General features: G+C 57.2%; 1 protein-coding gene across 4 annotated transcripts in view; it reads right to left on the bottom strand.

Annotated features, from left to right (window-relative positions):
* Positions 1–19,632, bottom strand: part of CLMB (calcimembrin) — a 30,819-nt gene that overhangs the window by 7,787 nt on the left and 3,400 nt on the right. For 2 of the 4 annotated variants that reach the window (XM_088830642.1, XM_088830641.1), the window contains one exon: positions 14,996–15,040. In XM_088830642.1, coding sequence (XP_088686768.1) covers positions 14,996–15,023 — 28 coding nt within the window. In that variant the 5' untranslated portion in view covers positions 15,024–15,040. Of the gene's footprint in view, positions 1–14,995; positions 15,041–15,169; positions 15,573–19,632 lie in introns of those variants that run through there. The other 2 variants (XM_088830639.1, XM_088830643.1) reach the window with 2 other exon arrangements.

Here is a 19,632-nt window from a genome sequence, read left to right as displayed (position 1 = left end):
TTTTAACATGTTCTGGGAGCTCGGTGACAAAGCCCACATTCTTAATCAAGAAGCATCAGGTCACTCTTGGTGGGCCCTGGAGAGATGCTGGAGGCAGAGAGGAGGGAGGGGAGGAGGGAAGAGAGGAGAGTGGGGAGGGGGGGAGGGGAGGAGGGAAGGAAGGGAAGGGAGGAGGGAAGGGAGGGAGAAGGGGAGGAAGGAGGGGAGGAGGGAAGGGAGGAGGGAAGGAAGGGAGGAAGGGAGGAGGGGGGAGAAGGGGAGGAAGGAGGGGAGGAGGGAAGGGAGGGAGAAAGGGAGGAGGGAGGGGAGGAGGGAAGGAAGGGAGGAGGGGAGGGAGGAGGGAAGGAAGGGGGGAAGGGAGGAGGGAGGGGAAGAGGGAAGGAGGGAGGAGGGGAGGGAGGAGGGAAGGAAGGGGGGAAGGGAGGAGGGAGGGGAAGAGGGAAGGAGGGGAGGAGGGGAGGAGGGAGGGAGTAAGAAGAAAGGCAGAGTGGATGAGAGTGGGGAGAGGATGGGGGAGAGGAGGAAGGCGGTAGGGGAGGGAGAGGAGGAGGGAGGAGGCAGGGGGAGTGAGAGGAGGGAGGAGGCAGCAGGAGAGGAAGACAGGGAAGGAGGGGCCAGGACTCCAGCCCCTCAGCCCTCTGGGCCACCCAGAGTAGGAGTTGCTGAGCTCTCAGGAGCAGCTCTGGGGAGATAAAGCCGACTTTGGGGATTAAACACAAATGCCAACCCTGCCCCAGACAAGCAGCTCATTTGTGCTAAAGCCAGAATGGTTATTTGTTAATTATGTGCCCGTCTCGGGTCATTAAGAGCCCATTTCCTGAGGGGAAGGGCCTGGCTGGGATTCCAGGGGGCCAGGCACCCCCCCGCACCCCCGAAGGAAGAGGCAGAGGGAATCCCAGGGCCCCAGAGCAGTCCGATATTTCAATTTGGGGGTGTGACAGGCAGCGTGCGCAGGAAGCTTTCCTGGCTGCTGGCTGTCACCCACCATGATCTGGCCCTGCTCTGGGGCACATGCTTTCCCAGGACATGAGTCAAGCTGGACATGGAGCAAGCCAGGTCAGACCTCCCTGGCCTCCTGGTGGCAGCTGCCTGCCACCCGCAGGGGAAACGCTGGAGCTCTGTGAGTGAGCTCTGAAGCCCGGTTCCGCCCTTGCCCCTGACCCGCTCCTGGGCAGTGGTTTTCCATCTTGGCTTCCTAAGTCACCTGGGAAGTTTAAAAAATAACCCAAGGCAGGGGGACCACCAGGACTTTCAAAAGCTCCTGTGTGATTCTGAGAGCTGGGCAGGGCCCCTCTGAGCCAGGGTGCCTGGGAACACATGGCTTTTCTCTCCAAGTCTAGAATCCAGTCTAGGCTGGAAAAATGGAACTATGCTACCCATCCTGTAGGTACAGAAGGCTGAGTGTGGGGCATTTGGCTGCCCAGCACGGGAGAAGTGGCCTGGGACAAACACTGCGGGAGAGGCACACTGCTGCCACCTCCCCCGAAACCCTCAATTGAGTGTCCCCCATGCTAGGCTCTGGGCTGAGTCCACATTAATCCTCACACCATCCCTCATGGATACCAGGGCCATGGCCATTCTCCAGCGAGAAAACCAAGGCTCGGAGAAGGCAGGCGGCATGTCTGAGGACATGCAGAAGCCAGGTGGCTCCAGACCTGAGCACCCAACTCACTCTTTCTGTCATCAGCCACCACTTCTCATCCTTCAGATGCCCTAAGTCAGGCCTATCCTCTGTTCAGGATGCCCCAGGCACGGGGGACACAGCACTGTTCCTGGTCCCCAGGCCACCCAGAGGCCACCCAGAGGCCACAGAATGACCGGGCAGGATCCAACAGCAGGTGCGGCCCCAACGCAGGTATCGTGGCTTCAGGGCGCCCTCTGCTGGTTCTTTTTTAAATGGCGCTTGATCAGCACCCGAAGAGAAAGCTCCCAGACCCTGCCTGGGATCACATCCCTGGGGCCGCACCCACGTTTCCCCAAGGCAATGTCTCACACAGTGGCCCTGCTGGACGCACAGTGCAGCTGGAGGCCAGAACGTACAGCTGGGCTTCAACCCACCTGGCAGTAGCTCCACCTGCAGAAACGGGGGTACTTCGCAGTCCCCACCTCCAGGGGGCGCTGAGAGGATAAGAGCCACATGGAAGTCCCTTTGCTCTAGCCAGGAGGTCTGACGGTAAGGAGCGCGGGGCAGGCGAGGAAACCACAGAGCCAGCTTTGCAGTGCACACTCAATAAGCACAAGCGGCCACTAACAGCAGGAGATGCCAACCTTTGCACTCATTCACTGATTCAGCCAGTGCTGAGCGCCCCTCGCCCTCTGAGTGCAGGCCAAGGCCCTGGTCTCGCCTCTGCAGTCACACGGCTGTTTGAGGAGTGACTCTGACAAGATGTTCCTGGTTCTAGCTGAACACTCAAACAAGACCCTTTTTCCTACTGGGCTGGCAGGGCCCCAGGCTCGGGAAGGAGGAGAAACCCAGTCTGACTCTAGGTCCTATTCCTGCCTTGACTCCCCAAGTCTGACCTGCTCCCCCGCAGAGGGGGGATATGCTCCTCCCCCGCAGCTCAGGGATAAACCCCACAGCTCGGTCCACAGAGCTACTGTGCACTTACTGTGCGCTGGGCATCGTTCCAGGCACTGGGGAAGTGGCAGAGAACAAGAGAGTCTCAACGGATGTTTCTCTGCTCCTCTTCCCCGCCACTGCCTTCCTCCACCTCTTGCTCCAGCCCCTGGCAGCAAACTGGGACCCCAAAGATTTCATAGGAGGCTGGAAAAAATAATAGGGAGGGCCCCTCTGATCCAGGCCACTGTCGGGAGGGGCCCAGGTGGCTGAGCTGTGATGACGGGGTGCTCACAGGAGGCTAGGGGCTGTGTGAGCACTTTGCAGGGATTCATGATTCGGTCCTCCCGACAAAGTCCATCTTCCAGATGGACACACAGAGGCATAGAGAAGTCATAGGGGACTCGATGCAGAGCCTGTCCTCCTGGAGGCTGGGAAGCAGAGTTCACCTTGGCAGAGTCTGGGTCAGTGATGGGAAGAGGAGTGAACAGATGACAGGGTGGAGGGGGCAGCAGAATTGGAAGAGACGGTGGCAATCGGAAAAGGCTTCCCCAAGGTGGCCACAGAGATGGTGGGGAGGGCTCGTGGGTCAGCAGCAGCATGCGCAAAGGCCCTGGGGCCAGGCAGAGGCTGGGGCTGGCACTAATTCCTCAGACATGACCAGACGTCTGGATTTAGTGCCGATCTTTCAAAAAACAAATAGGCAAATGCTTCTGAGGGTTCCAGATGCACTTAATCTTTTTTTTTTTTTAATTCCAATTAAGGGGAAAGCCTTGCATTATTACAAATGAGGCCAGGGCAGGCGGGCGGGGTTTTACCTTTTCTCGGCAGCTCAGGCCCAGTGGAGATGGCAGTGGATGCTTTAAATCTCTTTTTAATTAAGGAAAAAGCCCCAGCTTGCGTCAGGGTTGAGCTGCTGGAGAGAGAACTTGGGAGGAGGAGCCAGAGAGAAAGGCACCGCAAAGTGGGGAGTGTGTCTACCTCCCTGTGCTGTGCTCAGTCGCTCAGTTGTGTCTGATTCTTTGCGACCCCAAGGACTGTAGCCCACCAGGCTCCTCTGTCCATGGGGATTTTCCAGGCAAGAACACTGGAATGGGTTGCCATTTCCTTCTCCAGGAGATCTTCCCAACCCAGGGATCAAATCGGCAAAGCCCTCGATGCCTGCCTGGGCCGTGGGTGACATGTGATGAGTGCAGCTCGGGGTCCCCAGCCTCGGCACTGCTGGCGTCTGGGGCCAGGTTACTCTGCAGTGGGGCCGTCCTGAGCACTGGACAGGGCGGAGCAGCACCCTGGTCCCTAGATGCTGTAGCTCCCAAATCTGTGACGACAAAGGGTGTCTCCAGACACTGCCAAGTGTCCCCTGGGGGTAGAGTTGCCAGATACGACTCAGGACAAACCAGTTTTTCAGAGTTACGGCCCACGCTATATGAGGGATATACCTATCCTAGACAACTAGTCCTTGTTTATTTGAAATTCATCCCACTTTTTTTTTGTTTTTTCTTCCTAAATCTGGCAGCTCTACCCAAGAGCTGAGAACCACGGTCAGCACCACTACTGACACAATATCTGGGCGTTTCAGGCAGAGGAGGCACCCGAGGGTGACTGGTTTCCTTTGTCTCGAGTGGCCCTGCTGCACATCTGTGTGGCCGGAGCCATGGGAGGGGGCTTAAGGATGGCCTGAGCCACAGGGACTGGCCTCCCCAGTCTGCCCTTTGCCAGCTGTGTGGGCTGAGCTAGGCTTCTTAACCTCTCTGAGCCTGTGTTTATATGTGGTCGGCCCCTTGCCGGAATAAAGATTCGAACTTGCGCTCTAGACGCTAACCCGTAACCGGCAGGGCGCTCGTAAGGACACCTGAGATTAGGCTGAAGGTGTCTGGGGCAGCCTGGCCAACAGCTTGGTGGGGCCATACTGTTACTGCTGCTATGAATAGTCATCACTGTTATTCACAGAATAGTGCGGTTATTACTGTGCAGTTCAGTTCAGTCGCTCAGTCGTGTCCGACTCTCCGCGACACCATGAATCACAGCACACCAGGCCTCCCTGTCCATCACCAACTCCCAGAGTTCACTCAAACTCATGTCCACAGAGTTGGTGATGCCATCCAGCCATCTCATTCTCTGTCGTTCCCCGTCTCCTCCCACCCCCAATCCCTCCCAGCATCAGACTCTTTTCCAGTGAGTCAACTCGTCGCATGAGGTGGCCAAAGTATTGGAGTTTCAGCTTTAGCATCAGTCCTTCCAATGAACATCCAGGATTGATCTCCTTTAGAATGGACTGGTTGGATCTCCTTGCAGTACAAGGGACTCTCAAGAGTCTTCTCCAACACCACAGTTCAAAAGCATCGATTCTTCGGTGATCAGCTTTCTTCACAGTCCAACTCTCACATCCATACATGACCACGGGAAAAACCATAGCCTTGACTAGACAGACCTTTGTTGGCAAAGTAGTGTCTCTGCTTTTTAATATGCTATCTAGGTTGGTCATGACTTTCCTTCCAAGGAGTAAGCGTCTTTTAATTTCATGGCTGCAATCAGCATCTGCAGTGATTTTGGAGCCCAAAAAAATAAAGTCTGACACTGTTTCCACTGTTTTTCCATCTATTTCCCATGAAGTAATGGGACCAGGCAAGGAAATTCCAGGTAGTCTCAGAGAAGGAGGTGACTGGTGTTACTCAGGGAAAACTGAGGAGTCCCTGGGGGAGCCTGGGTCCTGAGGACAAGGAGGTGTCCCCCACCTGTGGGCAGCTGAGACCTGAGATGGGTGCAGACAGCAGAGCCCACTGAAGACTGGGAGGCTGCCTCTGGTGGGTGTCTGGGAGAGCAGTGAAAGCAGGCTGGCTTTTACTACATTAATCCTTTTGCACATTTTATATTCTGTACCATGCAGGTATTTCACATATCCAAAAAAAATAATTAAAAGAGAAATAATTTCTGAGGAGGGATTGATACAGATTTAGGAGGTGGAATGGGAGAAAGGTGGGGGGGTGGTGAGGCATGCCTGCTGCAGGAAAGGTCTGATCAAGGTGACGCAGTAAGACAGTAAAAAGACAGTGAGGGGGCTGGGGGAGGATTAGGAGTGTAGGCCTGGAGAGGTAAGAAGGGGATGGAACGCCACGAGGAACACTCCTTTTTCCTTGAACCATTCAGAAGCACGGCCCAGTGTGTGGGCGCAGGGGCCAGGAGTCAACCACACAGCAGCCAGGGGATGGGGTCGAGCTAGCGTCCCCAGGTCAGGGACACAGACTCCCGGGAGAGACTCAGGTCCATCTGAGTCCTGCTGTCACCTCCCTCTCCCGCCACCCAGCTCTTTCACCTCTTCACCTGGAGACAGCCATGATTACTGTCTTCTTCCAGAATAGTCTATGTATCTGTAGATCACATGTAGATCATATGATCACAGGCATATTCCTTCACGGCAACCCACTCCAGCATTCTTGCCTGGAGAATTCCATGGACAGAGGAGCCTGGCAGGCGACAGTCTATGGGGTCGCAAGAGTCGGACACAACTGAGCAACTAAGCATACAACACAGGTGGTGGCACTGGACCCACTGTTTCACACCCTGTTCTTTTCACTTCACGGCTCACGTTGGACATGGCTCCCTATCCATTCAGACAGAGCTGCAGGGCCTTCTTCCCAGCTGCAGAGTGCTCCCCTCACGGCTCACCCTTCTGACCCAGCAGAGGCAGCCCTTGGCTGGGCCATCAGGCACGTCTAGAGGAGCAGAGGCTGGCGGTGGCCAGTGGCAGGGACAGGTGTCCTTGGCACCTGTCCCACAGCACCTGGTCTGAGCGTTCGGCCCGAGTACAGATGTTGGGCTGTGCAGCCCAGACTCACCCTGCGGGCCAGGCTGGTCCCCAGTGCCCCAGAGCACTGCCCGCTGAGGGCCACAGCACAGCCCCATGCAGCACCTACCCACAGCCTAAGAAAACTGTCGGCTGGGATTTGAGGGGGAGGCAAGCAAGGGAGGCACCTGCTCCTAGGCAGGCCCCCCCCCAAGTGATGGCCATATAAAAGGCCTGCCCCCTCCCTCCAGGACAACTCCGCATGGTCATCTCGGCTCCTGAGCTCCCATGAACTGGCAGAGGTTCAGCTACGGATGCATGAAAGCACAACCTGCTCTTAGCCGGCCGGGCCGCCTGCTGCCCATGGTGGGCAGGACACCACAAGCACTCCCTAGGGCACAGGTCTGTCCTGCCCCCTGGGAGAGACAGAACACAGCTGTCCTTTTGCGTGCTGGACTCCTTGGCAAGTCAGCGACCGCTCCGGACACCAGGGCCACTCTATTGCTCTGGCCGTGGGGGGCCTGGCCCACGGCCATAAAGAAAACTCCGAAGACATTTGAGAGGGAAGAAAGCACAGGGGGTCATCTCAGTAGTAACAACAGCACCCAGCGGCCACTTATGCAAATGTACGGCACCCCCATGAGCCTCCTTCCACCCCAGCCACAGCCCGCTCTGGCCGGGGTCTAACTGCACCTGTTACAAGTCAGTAAATGTCTGACTGTTTGCAACCCTATGGACTGTAGCCCTCCAGGCTCCTCTGTCCATGGGGATTCTCCAGGCAAGAATATTGGAGTGGGTTGTCATGCCCTCTTCCAGGGGACCTTCCTGACCCAGGGATTGAACCAGCATCCCTTATGTCTCCTGCATTGGCCAGAGCCACCTGAAAGCCCTGTGCCTGCTTTGTAGTTAAGAACAAAAAGCACTGATTCAGGGCATTGAAAACCCTCAGCCAGGTCACGTGAGAGTCGGACCCACTGACCCATCTCTGAGCTTCACACTCGCCTGCCTTGGGCACCGTGAGGTCTGTGAGGCAGAAGCAGAAGGATGGGGCGAGGTGGGGAAGGAAGGGTCAGAGGTGGACGTGGGGGCAGCTCCGCCCTGGCCCAGGGTCACGTCCATACCCCTACTGGGAGGCTTGGGAACCACAGCCCAGGATGGAGAGAGGTCAGCCTTCCAGGCCAGGCGAGTGCCGGCAGCTGACAGCTGGTGAGCACTCCCTTCCCTGGGAGCAGCACGAGGCCCCCAGCCCCTGAGAGCCTCTGGCATCAGGCAGCAAGTCCAGCCCCCTCCCGCCTGCCCTCTCCAGCCTCCTTCAGCCCACAAGCACTTCTGGAGCACTTTGCCCAGGCCTGGCCCAGAGGGAACTGTGGGCACAGAGCTGGGGTTGGGGGGGCTCATGTCCAGGTGCTTGGTCAGGATCCCGAGGCCCTCGGGGCCCCTGCGTGGCTGCTATGTGATCTGGGGCAGGGAACTTTCCCACCTGAGGCCTCAGGAGCCCCACTTGGAACCAGGGCATCATGAGTGAGTCTCCTCAAAGCCTCGCTGAGTGGATGACAGGGGAGTTGGGGTCGTGGAGAGCAGGAGTGGACCCCTGACCTGGGCGAGGGGGTGAGACGGCACAGCTGCCCTGGCCAGTCAGGGCCGGTCCTGGGAGGGTCTCTGCATCTCAATTAAACTCAGAGGAGTGCTCTTTCTACCATCGTCACTGTGTCCCTACTGCGTGCTGATCCACAGCCCACAGGGCTCCAGGGAGGAAGAAGGCAGTGTGACTCCTGCCCCCGTGGAGCCCCGGGAGCAAGGAGGAGATGCTGGCTAATCCTGTGTGGGCCCCAGTTAGAGACAGCGACTCTCCTCTCCCACCTGCCGTGAGACTTGGGTTCTGCTCCCTCCTTCGGGAGGACAGCAGGTGCTGGGTTTAGCTTAAGCCTGACCGGGGATAAATCCCTGCTCTAAGCCAGGAGCACTGCCAGCTTGCCCCTGGGATGGGGCAGAGCTGGACTAAGCCCCATCTGCCTCGGCCTTCACAACCGGCTGCGACTGCCCACCCCTCCTCTGAGCAGGTGGGGGGCTCCGAGCCCCCCAACCCACTGTCTCCTGGGCAGAGATCTGTACAGGAGGTTCCAGGAGGAGCCCTGGGTTGAAGCCTGCCTCCCTGAAGTCCAGCCAAGCTCACTTGGTCCCTGTCACCTCTGGGTAGTCAGTCTACACCACAGGCCCCTGTGAATAGCAAGGGCATGGGCCCTGGACAGTGGTTCTCACCCCAGGCTACACAGCTTCATCCAAACTGAATCCCTGCGCTTCCCTGGTGGCTCAGTGGTGAAGAATCCACCTGCCAATGCAGGGGACATGGGTTCGATCCCTGGTCCGGGAAGATCCCACATGCCTCGGGGCCACTAAGCCTATGTGCCACAACCACTGAGCCTGTGCTCTGAAGCCCGGGGACCACAGCTGCTGAGCTGTGTGCTGTAACTACCGAACCCGCGTGCCCCACGCTCCACAGCAAGAGAAGCCGCTACAATGAGAAGCCCGTGTAGCGCGACAAGGGAGCAGCCCCCACTCTCCCCAACTGGGAAAAGCTCGTGCAGCAATGAAGACCCAGCACAGCCAAAAGTAAACAAACAAAATTATTGAAGAAAAAAGAATCCCTGCCCTGATCAGTGGGCTCACCCCCTCCCGTGAGCCTCTCGAGTGAGTCTGATGTTACACAGAGGATGAGGTCCCCGCTCTCGAGTGAGTCCAGCGCCTCCTATGACTCTACAGAGAAATTCTTGAAGAACACCTTCGCTCTCACGGCCCTGCCTGCTCCAGGGTCTCAGCTTCTCCACCTGGCCCCTGCCCCCGTCTCCAGTTCCAACCACACTTGACAGCTCACCAAGTCTGTTCCTGTCTCTGGGGCTTTGCATCTGCTGTTCTCTCTGCCCAGAATGCTGTTCCCTGCACTGTGAGATGAACACTCTCTCCACCAACTCCGGACCCTGCTGCCGGACAGCTGGAACCACATGTTCACACTGGAAGGGGGCTGTGTAGGGAGACTCTTTTCTTTTTCTTTGCTGTGACCTGAGGCTAGTCTTGGGCCTCTAAATGACAATCAGAAAAATGGACATTATTGTAACTTCCAGCTCCCAGCCGCCCAAACCTGGGTTACTGGAAGCAGAGGTTCTGAGCCCCACAGGGACCCAGGAAGGATGCCTGGGCAGTCAGGGGTCCCAGAGGCCTGAGGGCTGCACCTGTGTCTCATCTCCACCCTCACCATCAGCACATACTCCATAAAAGAGACTATGAACACCACCACCGTCAGCCAGACCCGACCTACACAGCACCTGACCATACTCCTCAGGACGGTCAAGGGCACAAACAGAAGGAGCTTCTGAGAAACTGGCTCAGCCCAGAGGGGCCTAAGGACACACGATGACCAAATGTAAGGTGGGTCCCGGATCAGATCCACGGGCAGACCCAGGTAAAAACTGGGAAATCCGAATAAAGTATGCGCTTCAGTTAAATAACGGATCAGTATCAATGTGCTGGCCATAAAGAACATACCACACTCATGCAAGATGCTGACTACACGAAACGCTGGCCGTGGGGTATATGACAACCATGCATTCTCTTCACAATTTTCCTGTTAATATAAATCTAAAACTGCTCTAAAAAATAAAGCCGATTATAACAAATGAACCAAACAACAAACCTGGACAAAGTCTCCATCTCCTGGCCCTTTCCTGCCTGGCCCCAGAAGGACAGTCCCCTGGGACCAGCCCCATCTTCCGAATCCCGTCTCCATGTTGATGATAAAGTTGGCTGGGGCTGGAGCCAACAAACTCTGGGCAGGCCCAGAGACCACACCAGGCCCCCGAGGAGAACCCAATGGGAAAGGCCACACCTGCAGGTTAACTCCCCCCAACCTACCCACCCCCCACCCCCACTCCCTGGCAAGGTCCCCACACAGCTGGAGCTGGAGCTCCTCCAGAGCGGGAAGGCGTGAAGGGCCAGGAACCCCGGGGGCACCATCTCTAGCGCTCATCTCAGATCACTCTTGACACCTGGCCCAGCAGATGCTGCCGCTCATCATCCATTTCACAGATGGGTAAACTGAGGCTTGGGCATGTGAAGTGGTTGGGGGCAGGACTGGGATTTGAACCCAATCTCTGACTCCAGAGTCACCTCGCCAGTGGTTCTCCACCTTGAGCACCTCCTGGAATCCCTCAGAAAGAGTGCGAGAAATGCCGGCGCTCCTGATGCAGCAGGTCTGAGTGGGTCTGAGAATTCTCACCTCTGTCTGGTTCCCAGGTGATGCTGCGACTGCAGGTCGGGGATCCCTGCTGAAAACCACAGGGCCCCACCATGCTGATTGCTGGTGGTGTCCCAGGGCTGACCGGGACGGAACTGCTCACGAGTCAGGGAAACCCCTCGCCACCCTCATGTGCTGTCTGCCGGGCCAAGCCCCAACGGCCCGCCCTGGGGCCTTGAGCCTGGCCCCATGCCTCAGTCTCCCCACTTGTAAAGTCAGCCACGCCGTCCAGACACAGTGAGGACGAGGTGAGTGACTGGGGGACGCCCTGGGCACACCAGCCTTTACACGAGGAGGAGTGAGGGATGTGCTCTCAGGACAGTGGACCATTCCCACAGGTCACGGCTGCTACGGCTGGGCCTTGAGCACACGGAGTCCGTTCAAAGTGTCCCCACGCTCCTCTGGAACCAGAAACACAAGGACTTTGGCACAGCCCTCAGACGTCACACTCTTGTGATCGCCCACCTTGAACTGCGTCTTTATCGCCAGACAGACAATGAGCACGTTCTAAAACTAAAACAGAGAACTGCCTTCTTGTCCCCTCCATGGGAGGCTCAGACATGAAGTGACATGTTGTGGGTTTGAGGAGAGTCCCCCCGCAATCCACGCCCACCCAGAACTGCAAACTCTGACCTTATTTGGAAATAAGTTCTTTGAAGACATAATTAGTGAAGGACCTTGTGATGCAATCATCCTGTATTTAAGAAAGGGCTTCCCTGATGGCTCAGAGGTAAAGCCTCTGCCTTCAATGCAGGAGACCTGGGTTTGATCCCTCGGTCAGGAAGATCCCCTGGAGAAGGAAATGGCAACCCACTCCAGTACTCTTGCCTGGAAAATTCCATGGGCTACAATCCATGGAGTTGCAAAGAGTTGAACACGACTGAGAAACTTCACTTTCACTTTTCACTTTAAGTCCAAAGACTGGTGTTTTGTAAGACAAAAGCAGAGGGATATCTCTCTAAGAGAAAGGGCCCAGGGACACACAGGGGAGGAGGCTGGGTGGAGACAGAGGAAGAGGCTGCAGGGAGGTGGCCACAAGCCAAGGACGCCTGGAGCCCCCAGGAGTTGGAAGACGCAGGAAAGACCCCAACTCTGGAGCCCCCAGAGGGAACATGGCCCACTCTGGTTTCAGACTTCAGGCCTCCAGAACTGGGAGAAAACATAAAGAGACTTCTGTGGTTTGAACCACCGCCCCCCAACCCACGTATGTGATAACCTGTTACAGTGGAGACTTAAGACACCATTTGAGTTAACTTAAGACACCATCTGAGTTAATGTTAAGACGAACTAAGTTTAGGATTCATGTGAAGATGTAAGAGACCATGTGAATAAAGTTTTGGGTGACCGTGATCACTTCAAGCGTTGAATTAAAAGGCTTTCCTCTGAAGAGGCCATGCCAGTGGTGGCTAAAGCCAGGCCTCTAGGACAGCCTGCCTGGGTTCAAATCCCACCTGGGTCCATGCTGTGTGGCCCCAGGTAAGTACATGACTTCTATGTTTCTCAGTTTTCTCATCTGGAAACTGGGGATCCCAGCAGTGCCCACTTCACAGTGGGAGGAGGGATGGATGAGCTATGATTCCACTCAGAATGCACAGACCAGGGCCTTGTCCAGGGCCAAGCCTGCAGGAAGATGCCACCATTTACCCTTATTATTTGACTAGATCATCTCGATTTCTGGAATTTATCCCAAAGAAATTATAATTTAAAAAAAATTCACAAAGAGGGAACTTCCCTGGTGGTCTGCACTCCCAGTGCAGGGGGCCTGCGTTCAAATCCTGTTCAGGTAACTACATCACGCAAACCACAGCTGAAAGATCACACGTGCCACAGCAAAGACCCGGGGCAGCCAAATAAACCAGTACTTAGGGCAGAGATGTTCAAAATGACATTATCCACAAAAGCAGCATGCCAGAAACGACCCAAAGACCCATTCTCAGCAGAACTAGACAGAGGCATTCAAGCACTATGAAAGTGACACGGCCTGGAGAAACACACCCCTCGCACTCGATGTGAAATAAAAAATAAACACGAGATGCTGGGAAGGACTGAAGGCAGGAGGAGAAGGGGACGACAGAGGATGAGATGGTTGGATGGCATCACCGACTCAATGGACGTGAGTTTGAGCAAGCTCTGGGAGTTGGTGATGGACAGGGAGGCCTGGCGTGCTGCAGTCCATGGGGTCCCAAACAGTCAGACATGACTGAGCGACTGGATGGAACTGAACTGAAACACGAGACAGTGCCCAGACTACATATGCCAGGACTGAAAATCAGGTGGACCCGCACCTGTGGGCAGCAAGGGACGGATGTGGACGACCACGATGTCAGGGGTGCGGGACCCAGCCCTCGGCAGTCTGCTGTAAGAATGACGCTCCGACAGGGGAGGGGCCAGGGCCCCTGGGCTGGCGGAGGACCGGGGTGGTCTTCGTTAAGCCCAGGGAGAGGGCTTCTACGCCCTGCCCCACCCCCATCCCATGTCCCGAGACACCCGAGCCTGTGTGGGCCTCGTCACCTCCAGAAACCAAAGCTAGATGCAGATGGGGGTGGGAGAGGGTGATGGGTGGGCCCCGGAGAGCCAGCAATGAAAAATGCATGAGCACCCCTGGCTCCCACACTCCTCCCAGCACTTAGCTCCTCCGGGGCCCTTCTAAAAGCTCCCGGCCCAGGAGCACTCAGGCTGCCACCCAAGCTTCAGTCCTGCTGGTGGGGGTGGCGTGGGGGGCGCCTCCCAGGGCTTCTCAGCAGCTGCGGCTGCTGGACCTCCTCCCCTGGCCGACCCCCAGCCTCAGGCAGGGAGGCAGCTGGTTCCCGGAGGCCCCTCCAGCATCTTGGTTTGTCAAAGATGGCGCAACAGTCAAACGTGCAGGCAGCCCAGCGTCCATCGAGGGGTGAACAAACCAAATGTGGTCCACACGCCACAGAATAGTATTCAGCCTCGAAAAGGAAGGCAGTCCCAACACACCTGCCACAACACGGACGAAGATTCACCATCGTGCTGAGTTTGAAGGAAGCCAGACACAAAAGGGCAGAGGCCATATGATTTCGCTTCCGGGAGGCACCCCAGTGGGCACTTTCAGAGACAGAAAGTAGGTGGTGGGGGTCAGGGCTCTGGAGAGAGGAAGGGAGGGTTCGTGTTTAATGTGGAGAGAGTTTCAGCTGGAGAAGACGGAGGAGCCCTGGAGGTGACTGCGGTGACGCTTGTACAGCAACATGAGTGCACTTAATGCCACGGGGTTGTATGCTTAGAAATGGTTAACAGGGGAAGCTTTATGTTATGTCTATTTTACCACAACTAACAAGCAGAACAGAAAGCTTGTCCTGAACGCCTGTTCTGTGCCCAGCACAGTCTAAGGGAAGAGCGTTCTTGAGCCCCAAGGCTTCGGTCTCTGGACCCAACCACAGGACCCTACTCTCCTGGATGCCCGCTCAGCAAGTACCTCCCCTGACTCCTCCATGGGGACCGCTGCTCCCCACTGGCCCACGGTCTTGGAAGAGCTGTTCATCAAGATGGACATTCCCTGTCCCCACTGAGGGCCACATCCCAGCCCAGGACCTAAAGGCTGGACCCTCACCCCTGGGGGGACCCTCCAGTAGCTCCCGAGGACTTCCTCAGGATGTCCATCCATCCGTCACAGAGGGATGGAGCGGGAGCCAGCAGGAGGGGAGTCAGGGCTGGCGGGCATGTTGTACATGGGCGAGAAGCCGTCAGGGTGACTCCTAGATATTAGGCTGGGGAGATGGGGGGAGCATCTGTCCCCCAGTAACGAGCTTCCTGTGGGCCCCGTTGGTCTGAGGGGCCCCTGGGACATCCAGATGCTGAACGGAAAGGTCCAGAGCAGAAGAAAGAGGTCTGGGCTGCCTCGACCAACACCTACAATGCCCCTCACTGATTCTGCATCCTGGAACGTTCCCCTGCTGGCACTGCCCCTCTCCCAGCCCTCCTTGCCCAGCCCCCAGGAGGTGGAGCCACCTAGATCACCATCTGTGTCGTGGTCACAGGCCCTCAGGGTGGAGAGCACACCCCCAACCCCGCCCCTTGCATGCCTGGCAGCAGCCTGCAGGGCTCCTTAGCCCTGACCCTCACAGCCTGGAGCTCATCCCTCTGAGGGGGGCAACCGAGGCGTTGGGGGCACTACAGCGTCCCCCCACCACTCAGCTCCAGGGAAAGAAAGGCCTGGAGGAGCACTCAGAGTCAGCACACACTTACACGGCGCCTGCTGTGTACTGGTGCTGCCTTTAGTGGAGGTGCCCCCGTCCCGGTCCAGGGCAGCACCGCCGGGGTCTCAGGGTCTGCCCTGTCTCGGGCCTCACTCCACCTGCCCCCAGGCGCCCCCCTTAAGAGCTGGAGGGAGAGAGCCACCCCTTACCTTTCAGGCAGGTCAGCTTCAGCCCCATGACGGCGCCTCTGCAACCTGGGGAAAGAGGAGAGGCCTGTTTGCATCGGCCACGCGTGGCCAGGCCCCCACCCGGCCCGATGGCTGCACAACAGGAAGCGGTGGTGGAGAGACCGCGGCCGAGGTCACGGCGCCTGCTGGTGACACCTGGGCTGAAGCTGCTGTGCGCTGGTGGAAAAAACCCTCAGTCGTCTCAAAGCTGAACACGCTGGAGGGAGGCCCAGTGCGGCGGCCGAGCTGGTGAAGGTGCAGGAGAGGTCTGGCCAGGTGATGGGGCGGAACATGCAGCAGCTGCCCTGCCTTCCAGGGGCCACCGTGTGGCTGTTTCGGGGACGAGAGGGCCCCAGGTGGGGCTGCAGAGTGGCCTGAGCCCCGTGATGGGTGTGTTGTGCCTTCTGTTAAAACGAGGCCTCCTCTCCTAAAATGCAAATTCTTTCGTGTCTTAACGGCTGAAAGGAGCCCAGTCCGCAATCCGTGGGGGTTAAAATCTCCTACCATCCCCCTGCAAGGTGGGTGTTCTGAGGAGCTGCTGGAGAAACAGGCAGCAGTTCACGGTCTCCTGACATTTGACTCTGTTACAACCTCAGGAGGTGCTATCACTGTCCCCACTTTATGGATGAGAAAATGAAGCCTCAGAGAGGTGGTGGTGGCTACCTAAGGCTACACAGCTTACTAGGAGTGGAGTTAGGGTTCCAACCCAGGACTGCCCTGACCCCCGCCAGGGCCCCCCCACAGGGGTCTGTGAAGCTCTGCAGGGGGGTGCTCAGGGCTCTGAGAGGCTGAGGATGGGGATTCCTGCACTCGCAGGGAGACACCAGGGGCCAGGGGATGGCCATGAGCAGCGCCCCACAGGTCTCCGCCGCCCTTGCAGTGCAGGCCTGGATGGGAGGCTGGGATCTGAGACAGGCGCCCTGACGGCTGACTCTGGCTTGGCCAACTGTCCGTGGGTGCCCCCTACCCGTCCTGCTGTCTCCTCCTCCCTCATTCCTTGGGTCCAGGCCTCCCAGCCCCCTTCCCTACTTTCCTCAATATACTTCTTACACATTTCCCATCCTGGCATCTGGTCTTGGGAGACCAGACACAGGTGGATACAAGGCCAAACGGGAACCTGCACCTGAGTAAGGGTGCAGTGGTGCCGCCCGAGGCCAGGAGGCCAGAGGAAGGTTCCGGTTTGTCTGGGAGGCCTGGGGACCATGTCCCCAAAGACAGGAGCCAGCCAAGCGGGAAACCCCCAGGCTGCAGGAACAGAATGTGCAAAGGCCCAGAGGACATGCGGGGGCGTGGCCCACGGGAGCAGCAGGCCACACAAGGGCCCAGGCTGAGCCGCACTGCGGGGTCTCTGGAGGCTGGTTTCATAGTGGAGGGGTTATCCTGAGCACATGTAGCAGCTTCCGCATTCTGGCGGGCTGTGCAGGCCAGCCCCCTCCAGGCCTTGCTGCCAGCAGCCTCAGCACCCCCAGGAGCTCATTAACAGTGCAGCTTCTCAGCCCCACCTGGGTGCACTGAGCCGGAACTGGCGTTGTAACAAGGCCCCATGGGACCCAGATGCTCAGCTCTGGGCCAGAAACCGTGGAGTCTGAGCACTGGAGAAGGCGGGGCAGCCAGGGTGCGGGGGAGAAGCTGCTGGAAGCTGGGGAGATGTACAGGCTGGTGAGATGGTAGGACCCCAGGAGCGGTCAGTCTGGAGGAGGCGCCAGGGCAAAGGCTTAAGTTTTAGCCAGGCTGGACTTGTGGGCGGGTAGGGGATGGACTTGGGAGAGAGAGGGCAAGAGGGACGGTCAGACATAGATGGGAACAGAGTCAGGATGGCTGCGTGTAAAGGAAGTGCTTCCTACTCGGAGCAGGCCTGGAGCTGCAGCTCCCAGAGCTGGGATCAGAGCCTGGCAGGGGGTCCCTCCCCCAGAGGCTCCCCACTGGCCTGGGCTGCGGTCTGGACTGGGCTTTTCCAAAGCTCTGGTGGCAGGGTCAGGGCAATTCTAATGGGTGGGATGAGCTGCCAGGAGTGTACCCTTCCTTGGGTCGGGGGTACAGCACTGGAGGAATGGAAAGCCCCAGAGAAGGCCTGTGGGGTAGGGATGGGCGCCTCTCTCGAGCACCCACTCTGCCCAGGGCCCTCCGGAGTGCCTCCATTCACAGTCGTTTAAGCCTCATGACAGCCTGGTGACAGTGGGGCCGTTCCAATCCCCACTTTGCTGATGGGGAAACTGAGGCACTGGGAAGTTAGTTAACCTGCAGAAAGGTTGTATGGGGAGCAGGTGGTGGGGCAGGGATTCCAAACCTATGCTTTCAACCCCAGACCTCCCCTCCCGTCTCTCCCGTGGGCCTCTTGCCCAGGGGTCTGCGGCCCTGAGGTCAGGGCCACAGCAACCTCCCAGGGCCCCTGCCGGCCACACCACATCACAGCCTTGCAGTGAACTCTGATCTCACAGTCCACGCTCTTCCGTTCTGTCTGGGGTACTCACTGGCCACTGCCCACCCAACAGCTTACACACATCCCCCCTAGGGCTACACAACAGTGATTCACAATGAAGTCTGCACCGACAAAGAGACGGCAGGACGCTGCTGTAAAGTCCAACAGAGAAACAGCAGCAGAGGCGTGGAGGGTGCGGGCCGCTGCCTTGTCTGCTACTGACGCTGGGACACGGGCGTCCACGACCAGCTTCTGTCTCTAGTTTGAAAAGCAGTAAAACGGTCAAAAGAAAGACACCTGTCCAGCAGGTGACAGTATGGGGCTGTGGTCGATATTGATCGCTGGGCTGCGTTTTCTAAGAGTTGGTCCCTGCTCTGAGGACACACACACTGGGGTGTTTAGGGTCCTGGGCCATCATTTCTGCAGCTTCACTCTCAGAGTGTGGCCAGAAATCCAAGCCAATGAAGCAACTGTGGCTACATGTTCACTTCCTGTGAAGGATATACATTAGCTCCTCCTGTTCTTGTAACTTTTCTGAAACTTGAAACTATTCAAGGGAAGCATTCAGCAAGGGAAAGCAGAGAGCACTTATTTACCCAGAGTCCACGGAACACCCCCCCGGCCCCTGCCCTGGTAGCAGCCAGAATGCAGTGGGAGCATTATGTCCAACCCCCCTACCGCGTCTCTGATGTGGCTGGAGGGGTGGCCAGGGACCGCGGCTCTGGCTGGGGGAAGGTGCTCTGGTTCACTGCTCCTCCCAGAAAACTGTCCTGAATAGATAGGTTTTGTCGCTAAAGCTGTCCTGTGACTTGAGAAATACCTATCTCCAAACATTCAGGGAAAAAAAGGAAGGAAGTTAAGGAAGGAGGAGCTGGCAGCCTGGATCCAGTGGACACCAGGGGACGGGGAGCTGTGCGAGGGTCAAGCAAACGTCGCATGGTGAGGTCAGGGCTAGGTGGAATGATTCTGTTTCTGGTTTCTAAAACTTCCAAACGGATTTTCACCAACCGACCGTTCTCATTCCCATGCACATTGCTGTAACGCCCCAGAAGGGCAGGAGGAATGACGTGGCCTTGGGAGGGGCTGAGAGGAACCAAGAGTCTGTGCAGGCTGTGTGACCTTCCCTTGACCCAGTCCTTTGCCTCTCTCAGCCTGAGACGCTGATGCTTCACCGCCCCACCCCCACCCCTGGCCCCCTTGGCTCCAGGTCCTCAGTCATAGAACAGGCACCCTGACCCAGCCACACGGTCCCTGAGTCTGAGGCATAGCCAGTTATAGCGGAAGGAGGAGGCGCTCCCCAGGGTGGTTTATGTAGGACCGTGGACAGCGCCCCGTCCACTCCACTCCCTCTGTGATCGGGGCTGCCCCGGCAGAGATGGCAGGTGCCTTTGCGGGAGATGGTCCTGGTAGACGGGATGTTCATCTGTCCAAATGGAAGCCATACAGATTCCTAACTGTGGGGAGCGGGCTACATCCCCCTATACTTCATCCTCACCACTGACACAGATGTCAAGCTAACGCTTTCAAGAGGCTGAGTTCATTACTTTGGTAAATTCCTAAACCTGACAACACCCAGTAAGATAACATCATCGCATCCATGACTTACAGATGACGGACTGGAGCTCTGGGCAGTCCGGCAGCAGCTCTGGGAGGCCAGAGCTCAAAGCCAGGTCAGTTGCACCCCATGGCTTCTCTGTCTATCATTCTACATGCTGAGGTCTATACCCGGAAGACACACATTTGTGCAATTAGAAAATAAAGGTTTAACGGGTGGGAAGAAAAGATTCCATGAGAGGGGCCCCCCTAGCTTGGCAAGAAGGTAGGCAAGCCAGCAGGCCCAAGAGAACCGCACGCTTAGGTATAAATGTACTCTCTTTCACACATTTGCAGGAGTGTGAAAAACCACCCTTTCATATCAAATCGGCCTCTGTTTATGTTCCCTTCAAAATATCAGGCTGTTAATTATTTGCACAACAGCTTGAGTTAAAACAGGTCTTTTCTTGCACTCGGGCATAAGAATCTCCCTACCACCAAACGGCCACGACAGAACCCTCTCTGGTGACACGGATGGGCAGTGAGAGATTAAAAACTTACCTCCTCCTGCAGGGGTCTGCCCCGCCCCTGAGCAGTGACCAGAGAGATGGATGTCAGCCACTCTGCACACTAAATGGCCCCTCATGGCCCCTCTGAAGCCTGGGCA

Source organism: Moschus berezovskii, chromosome 22 (genome assembly GCF_049115385.1).
Source record: "Moschus berezovskii isolate FMDL1 chromosome 22, NW_MosBer_1.0, whole genome shotgun sequence".
NCBI lineage: Eukaryota > Metazoa > Chordata > Mammalia > Artiodactyla > Moschidae > Moschus > Moschus berezovskii.
The sequence above is the reverse complement of the archived record's forward strand: the minus strand, read 5'-3'. Positions and strand labels throughout refer to the sequence as shown.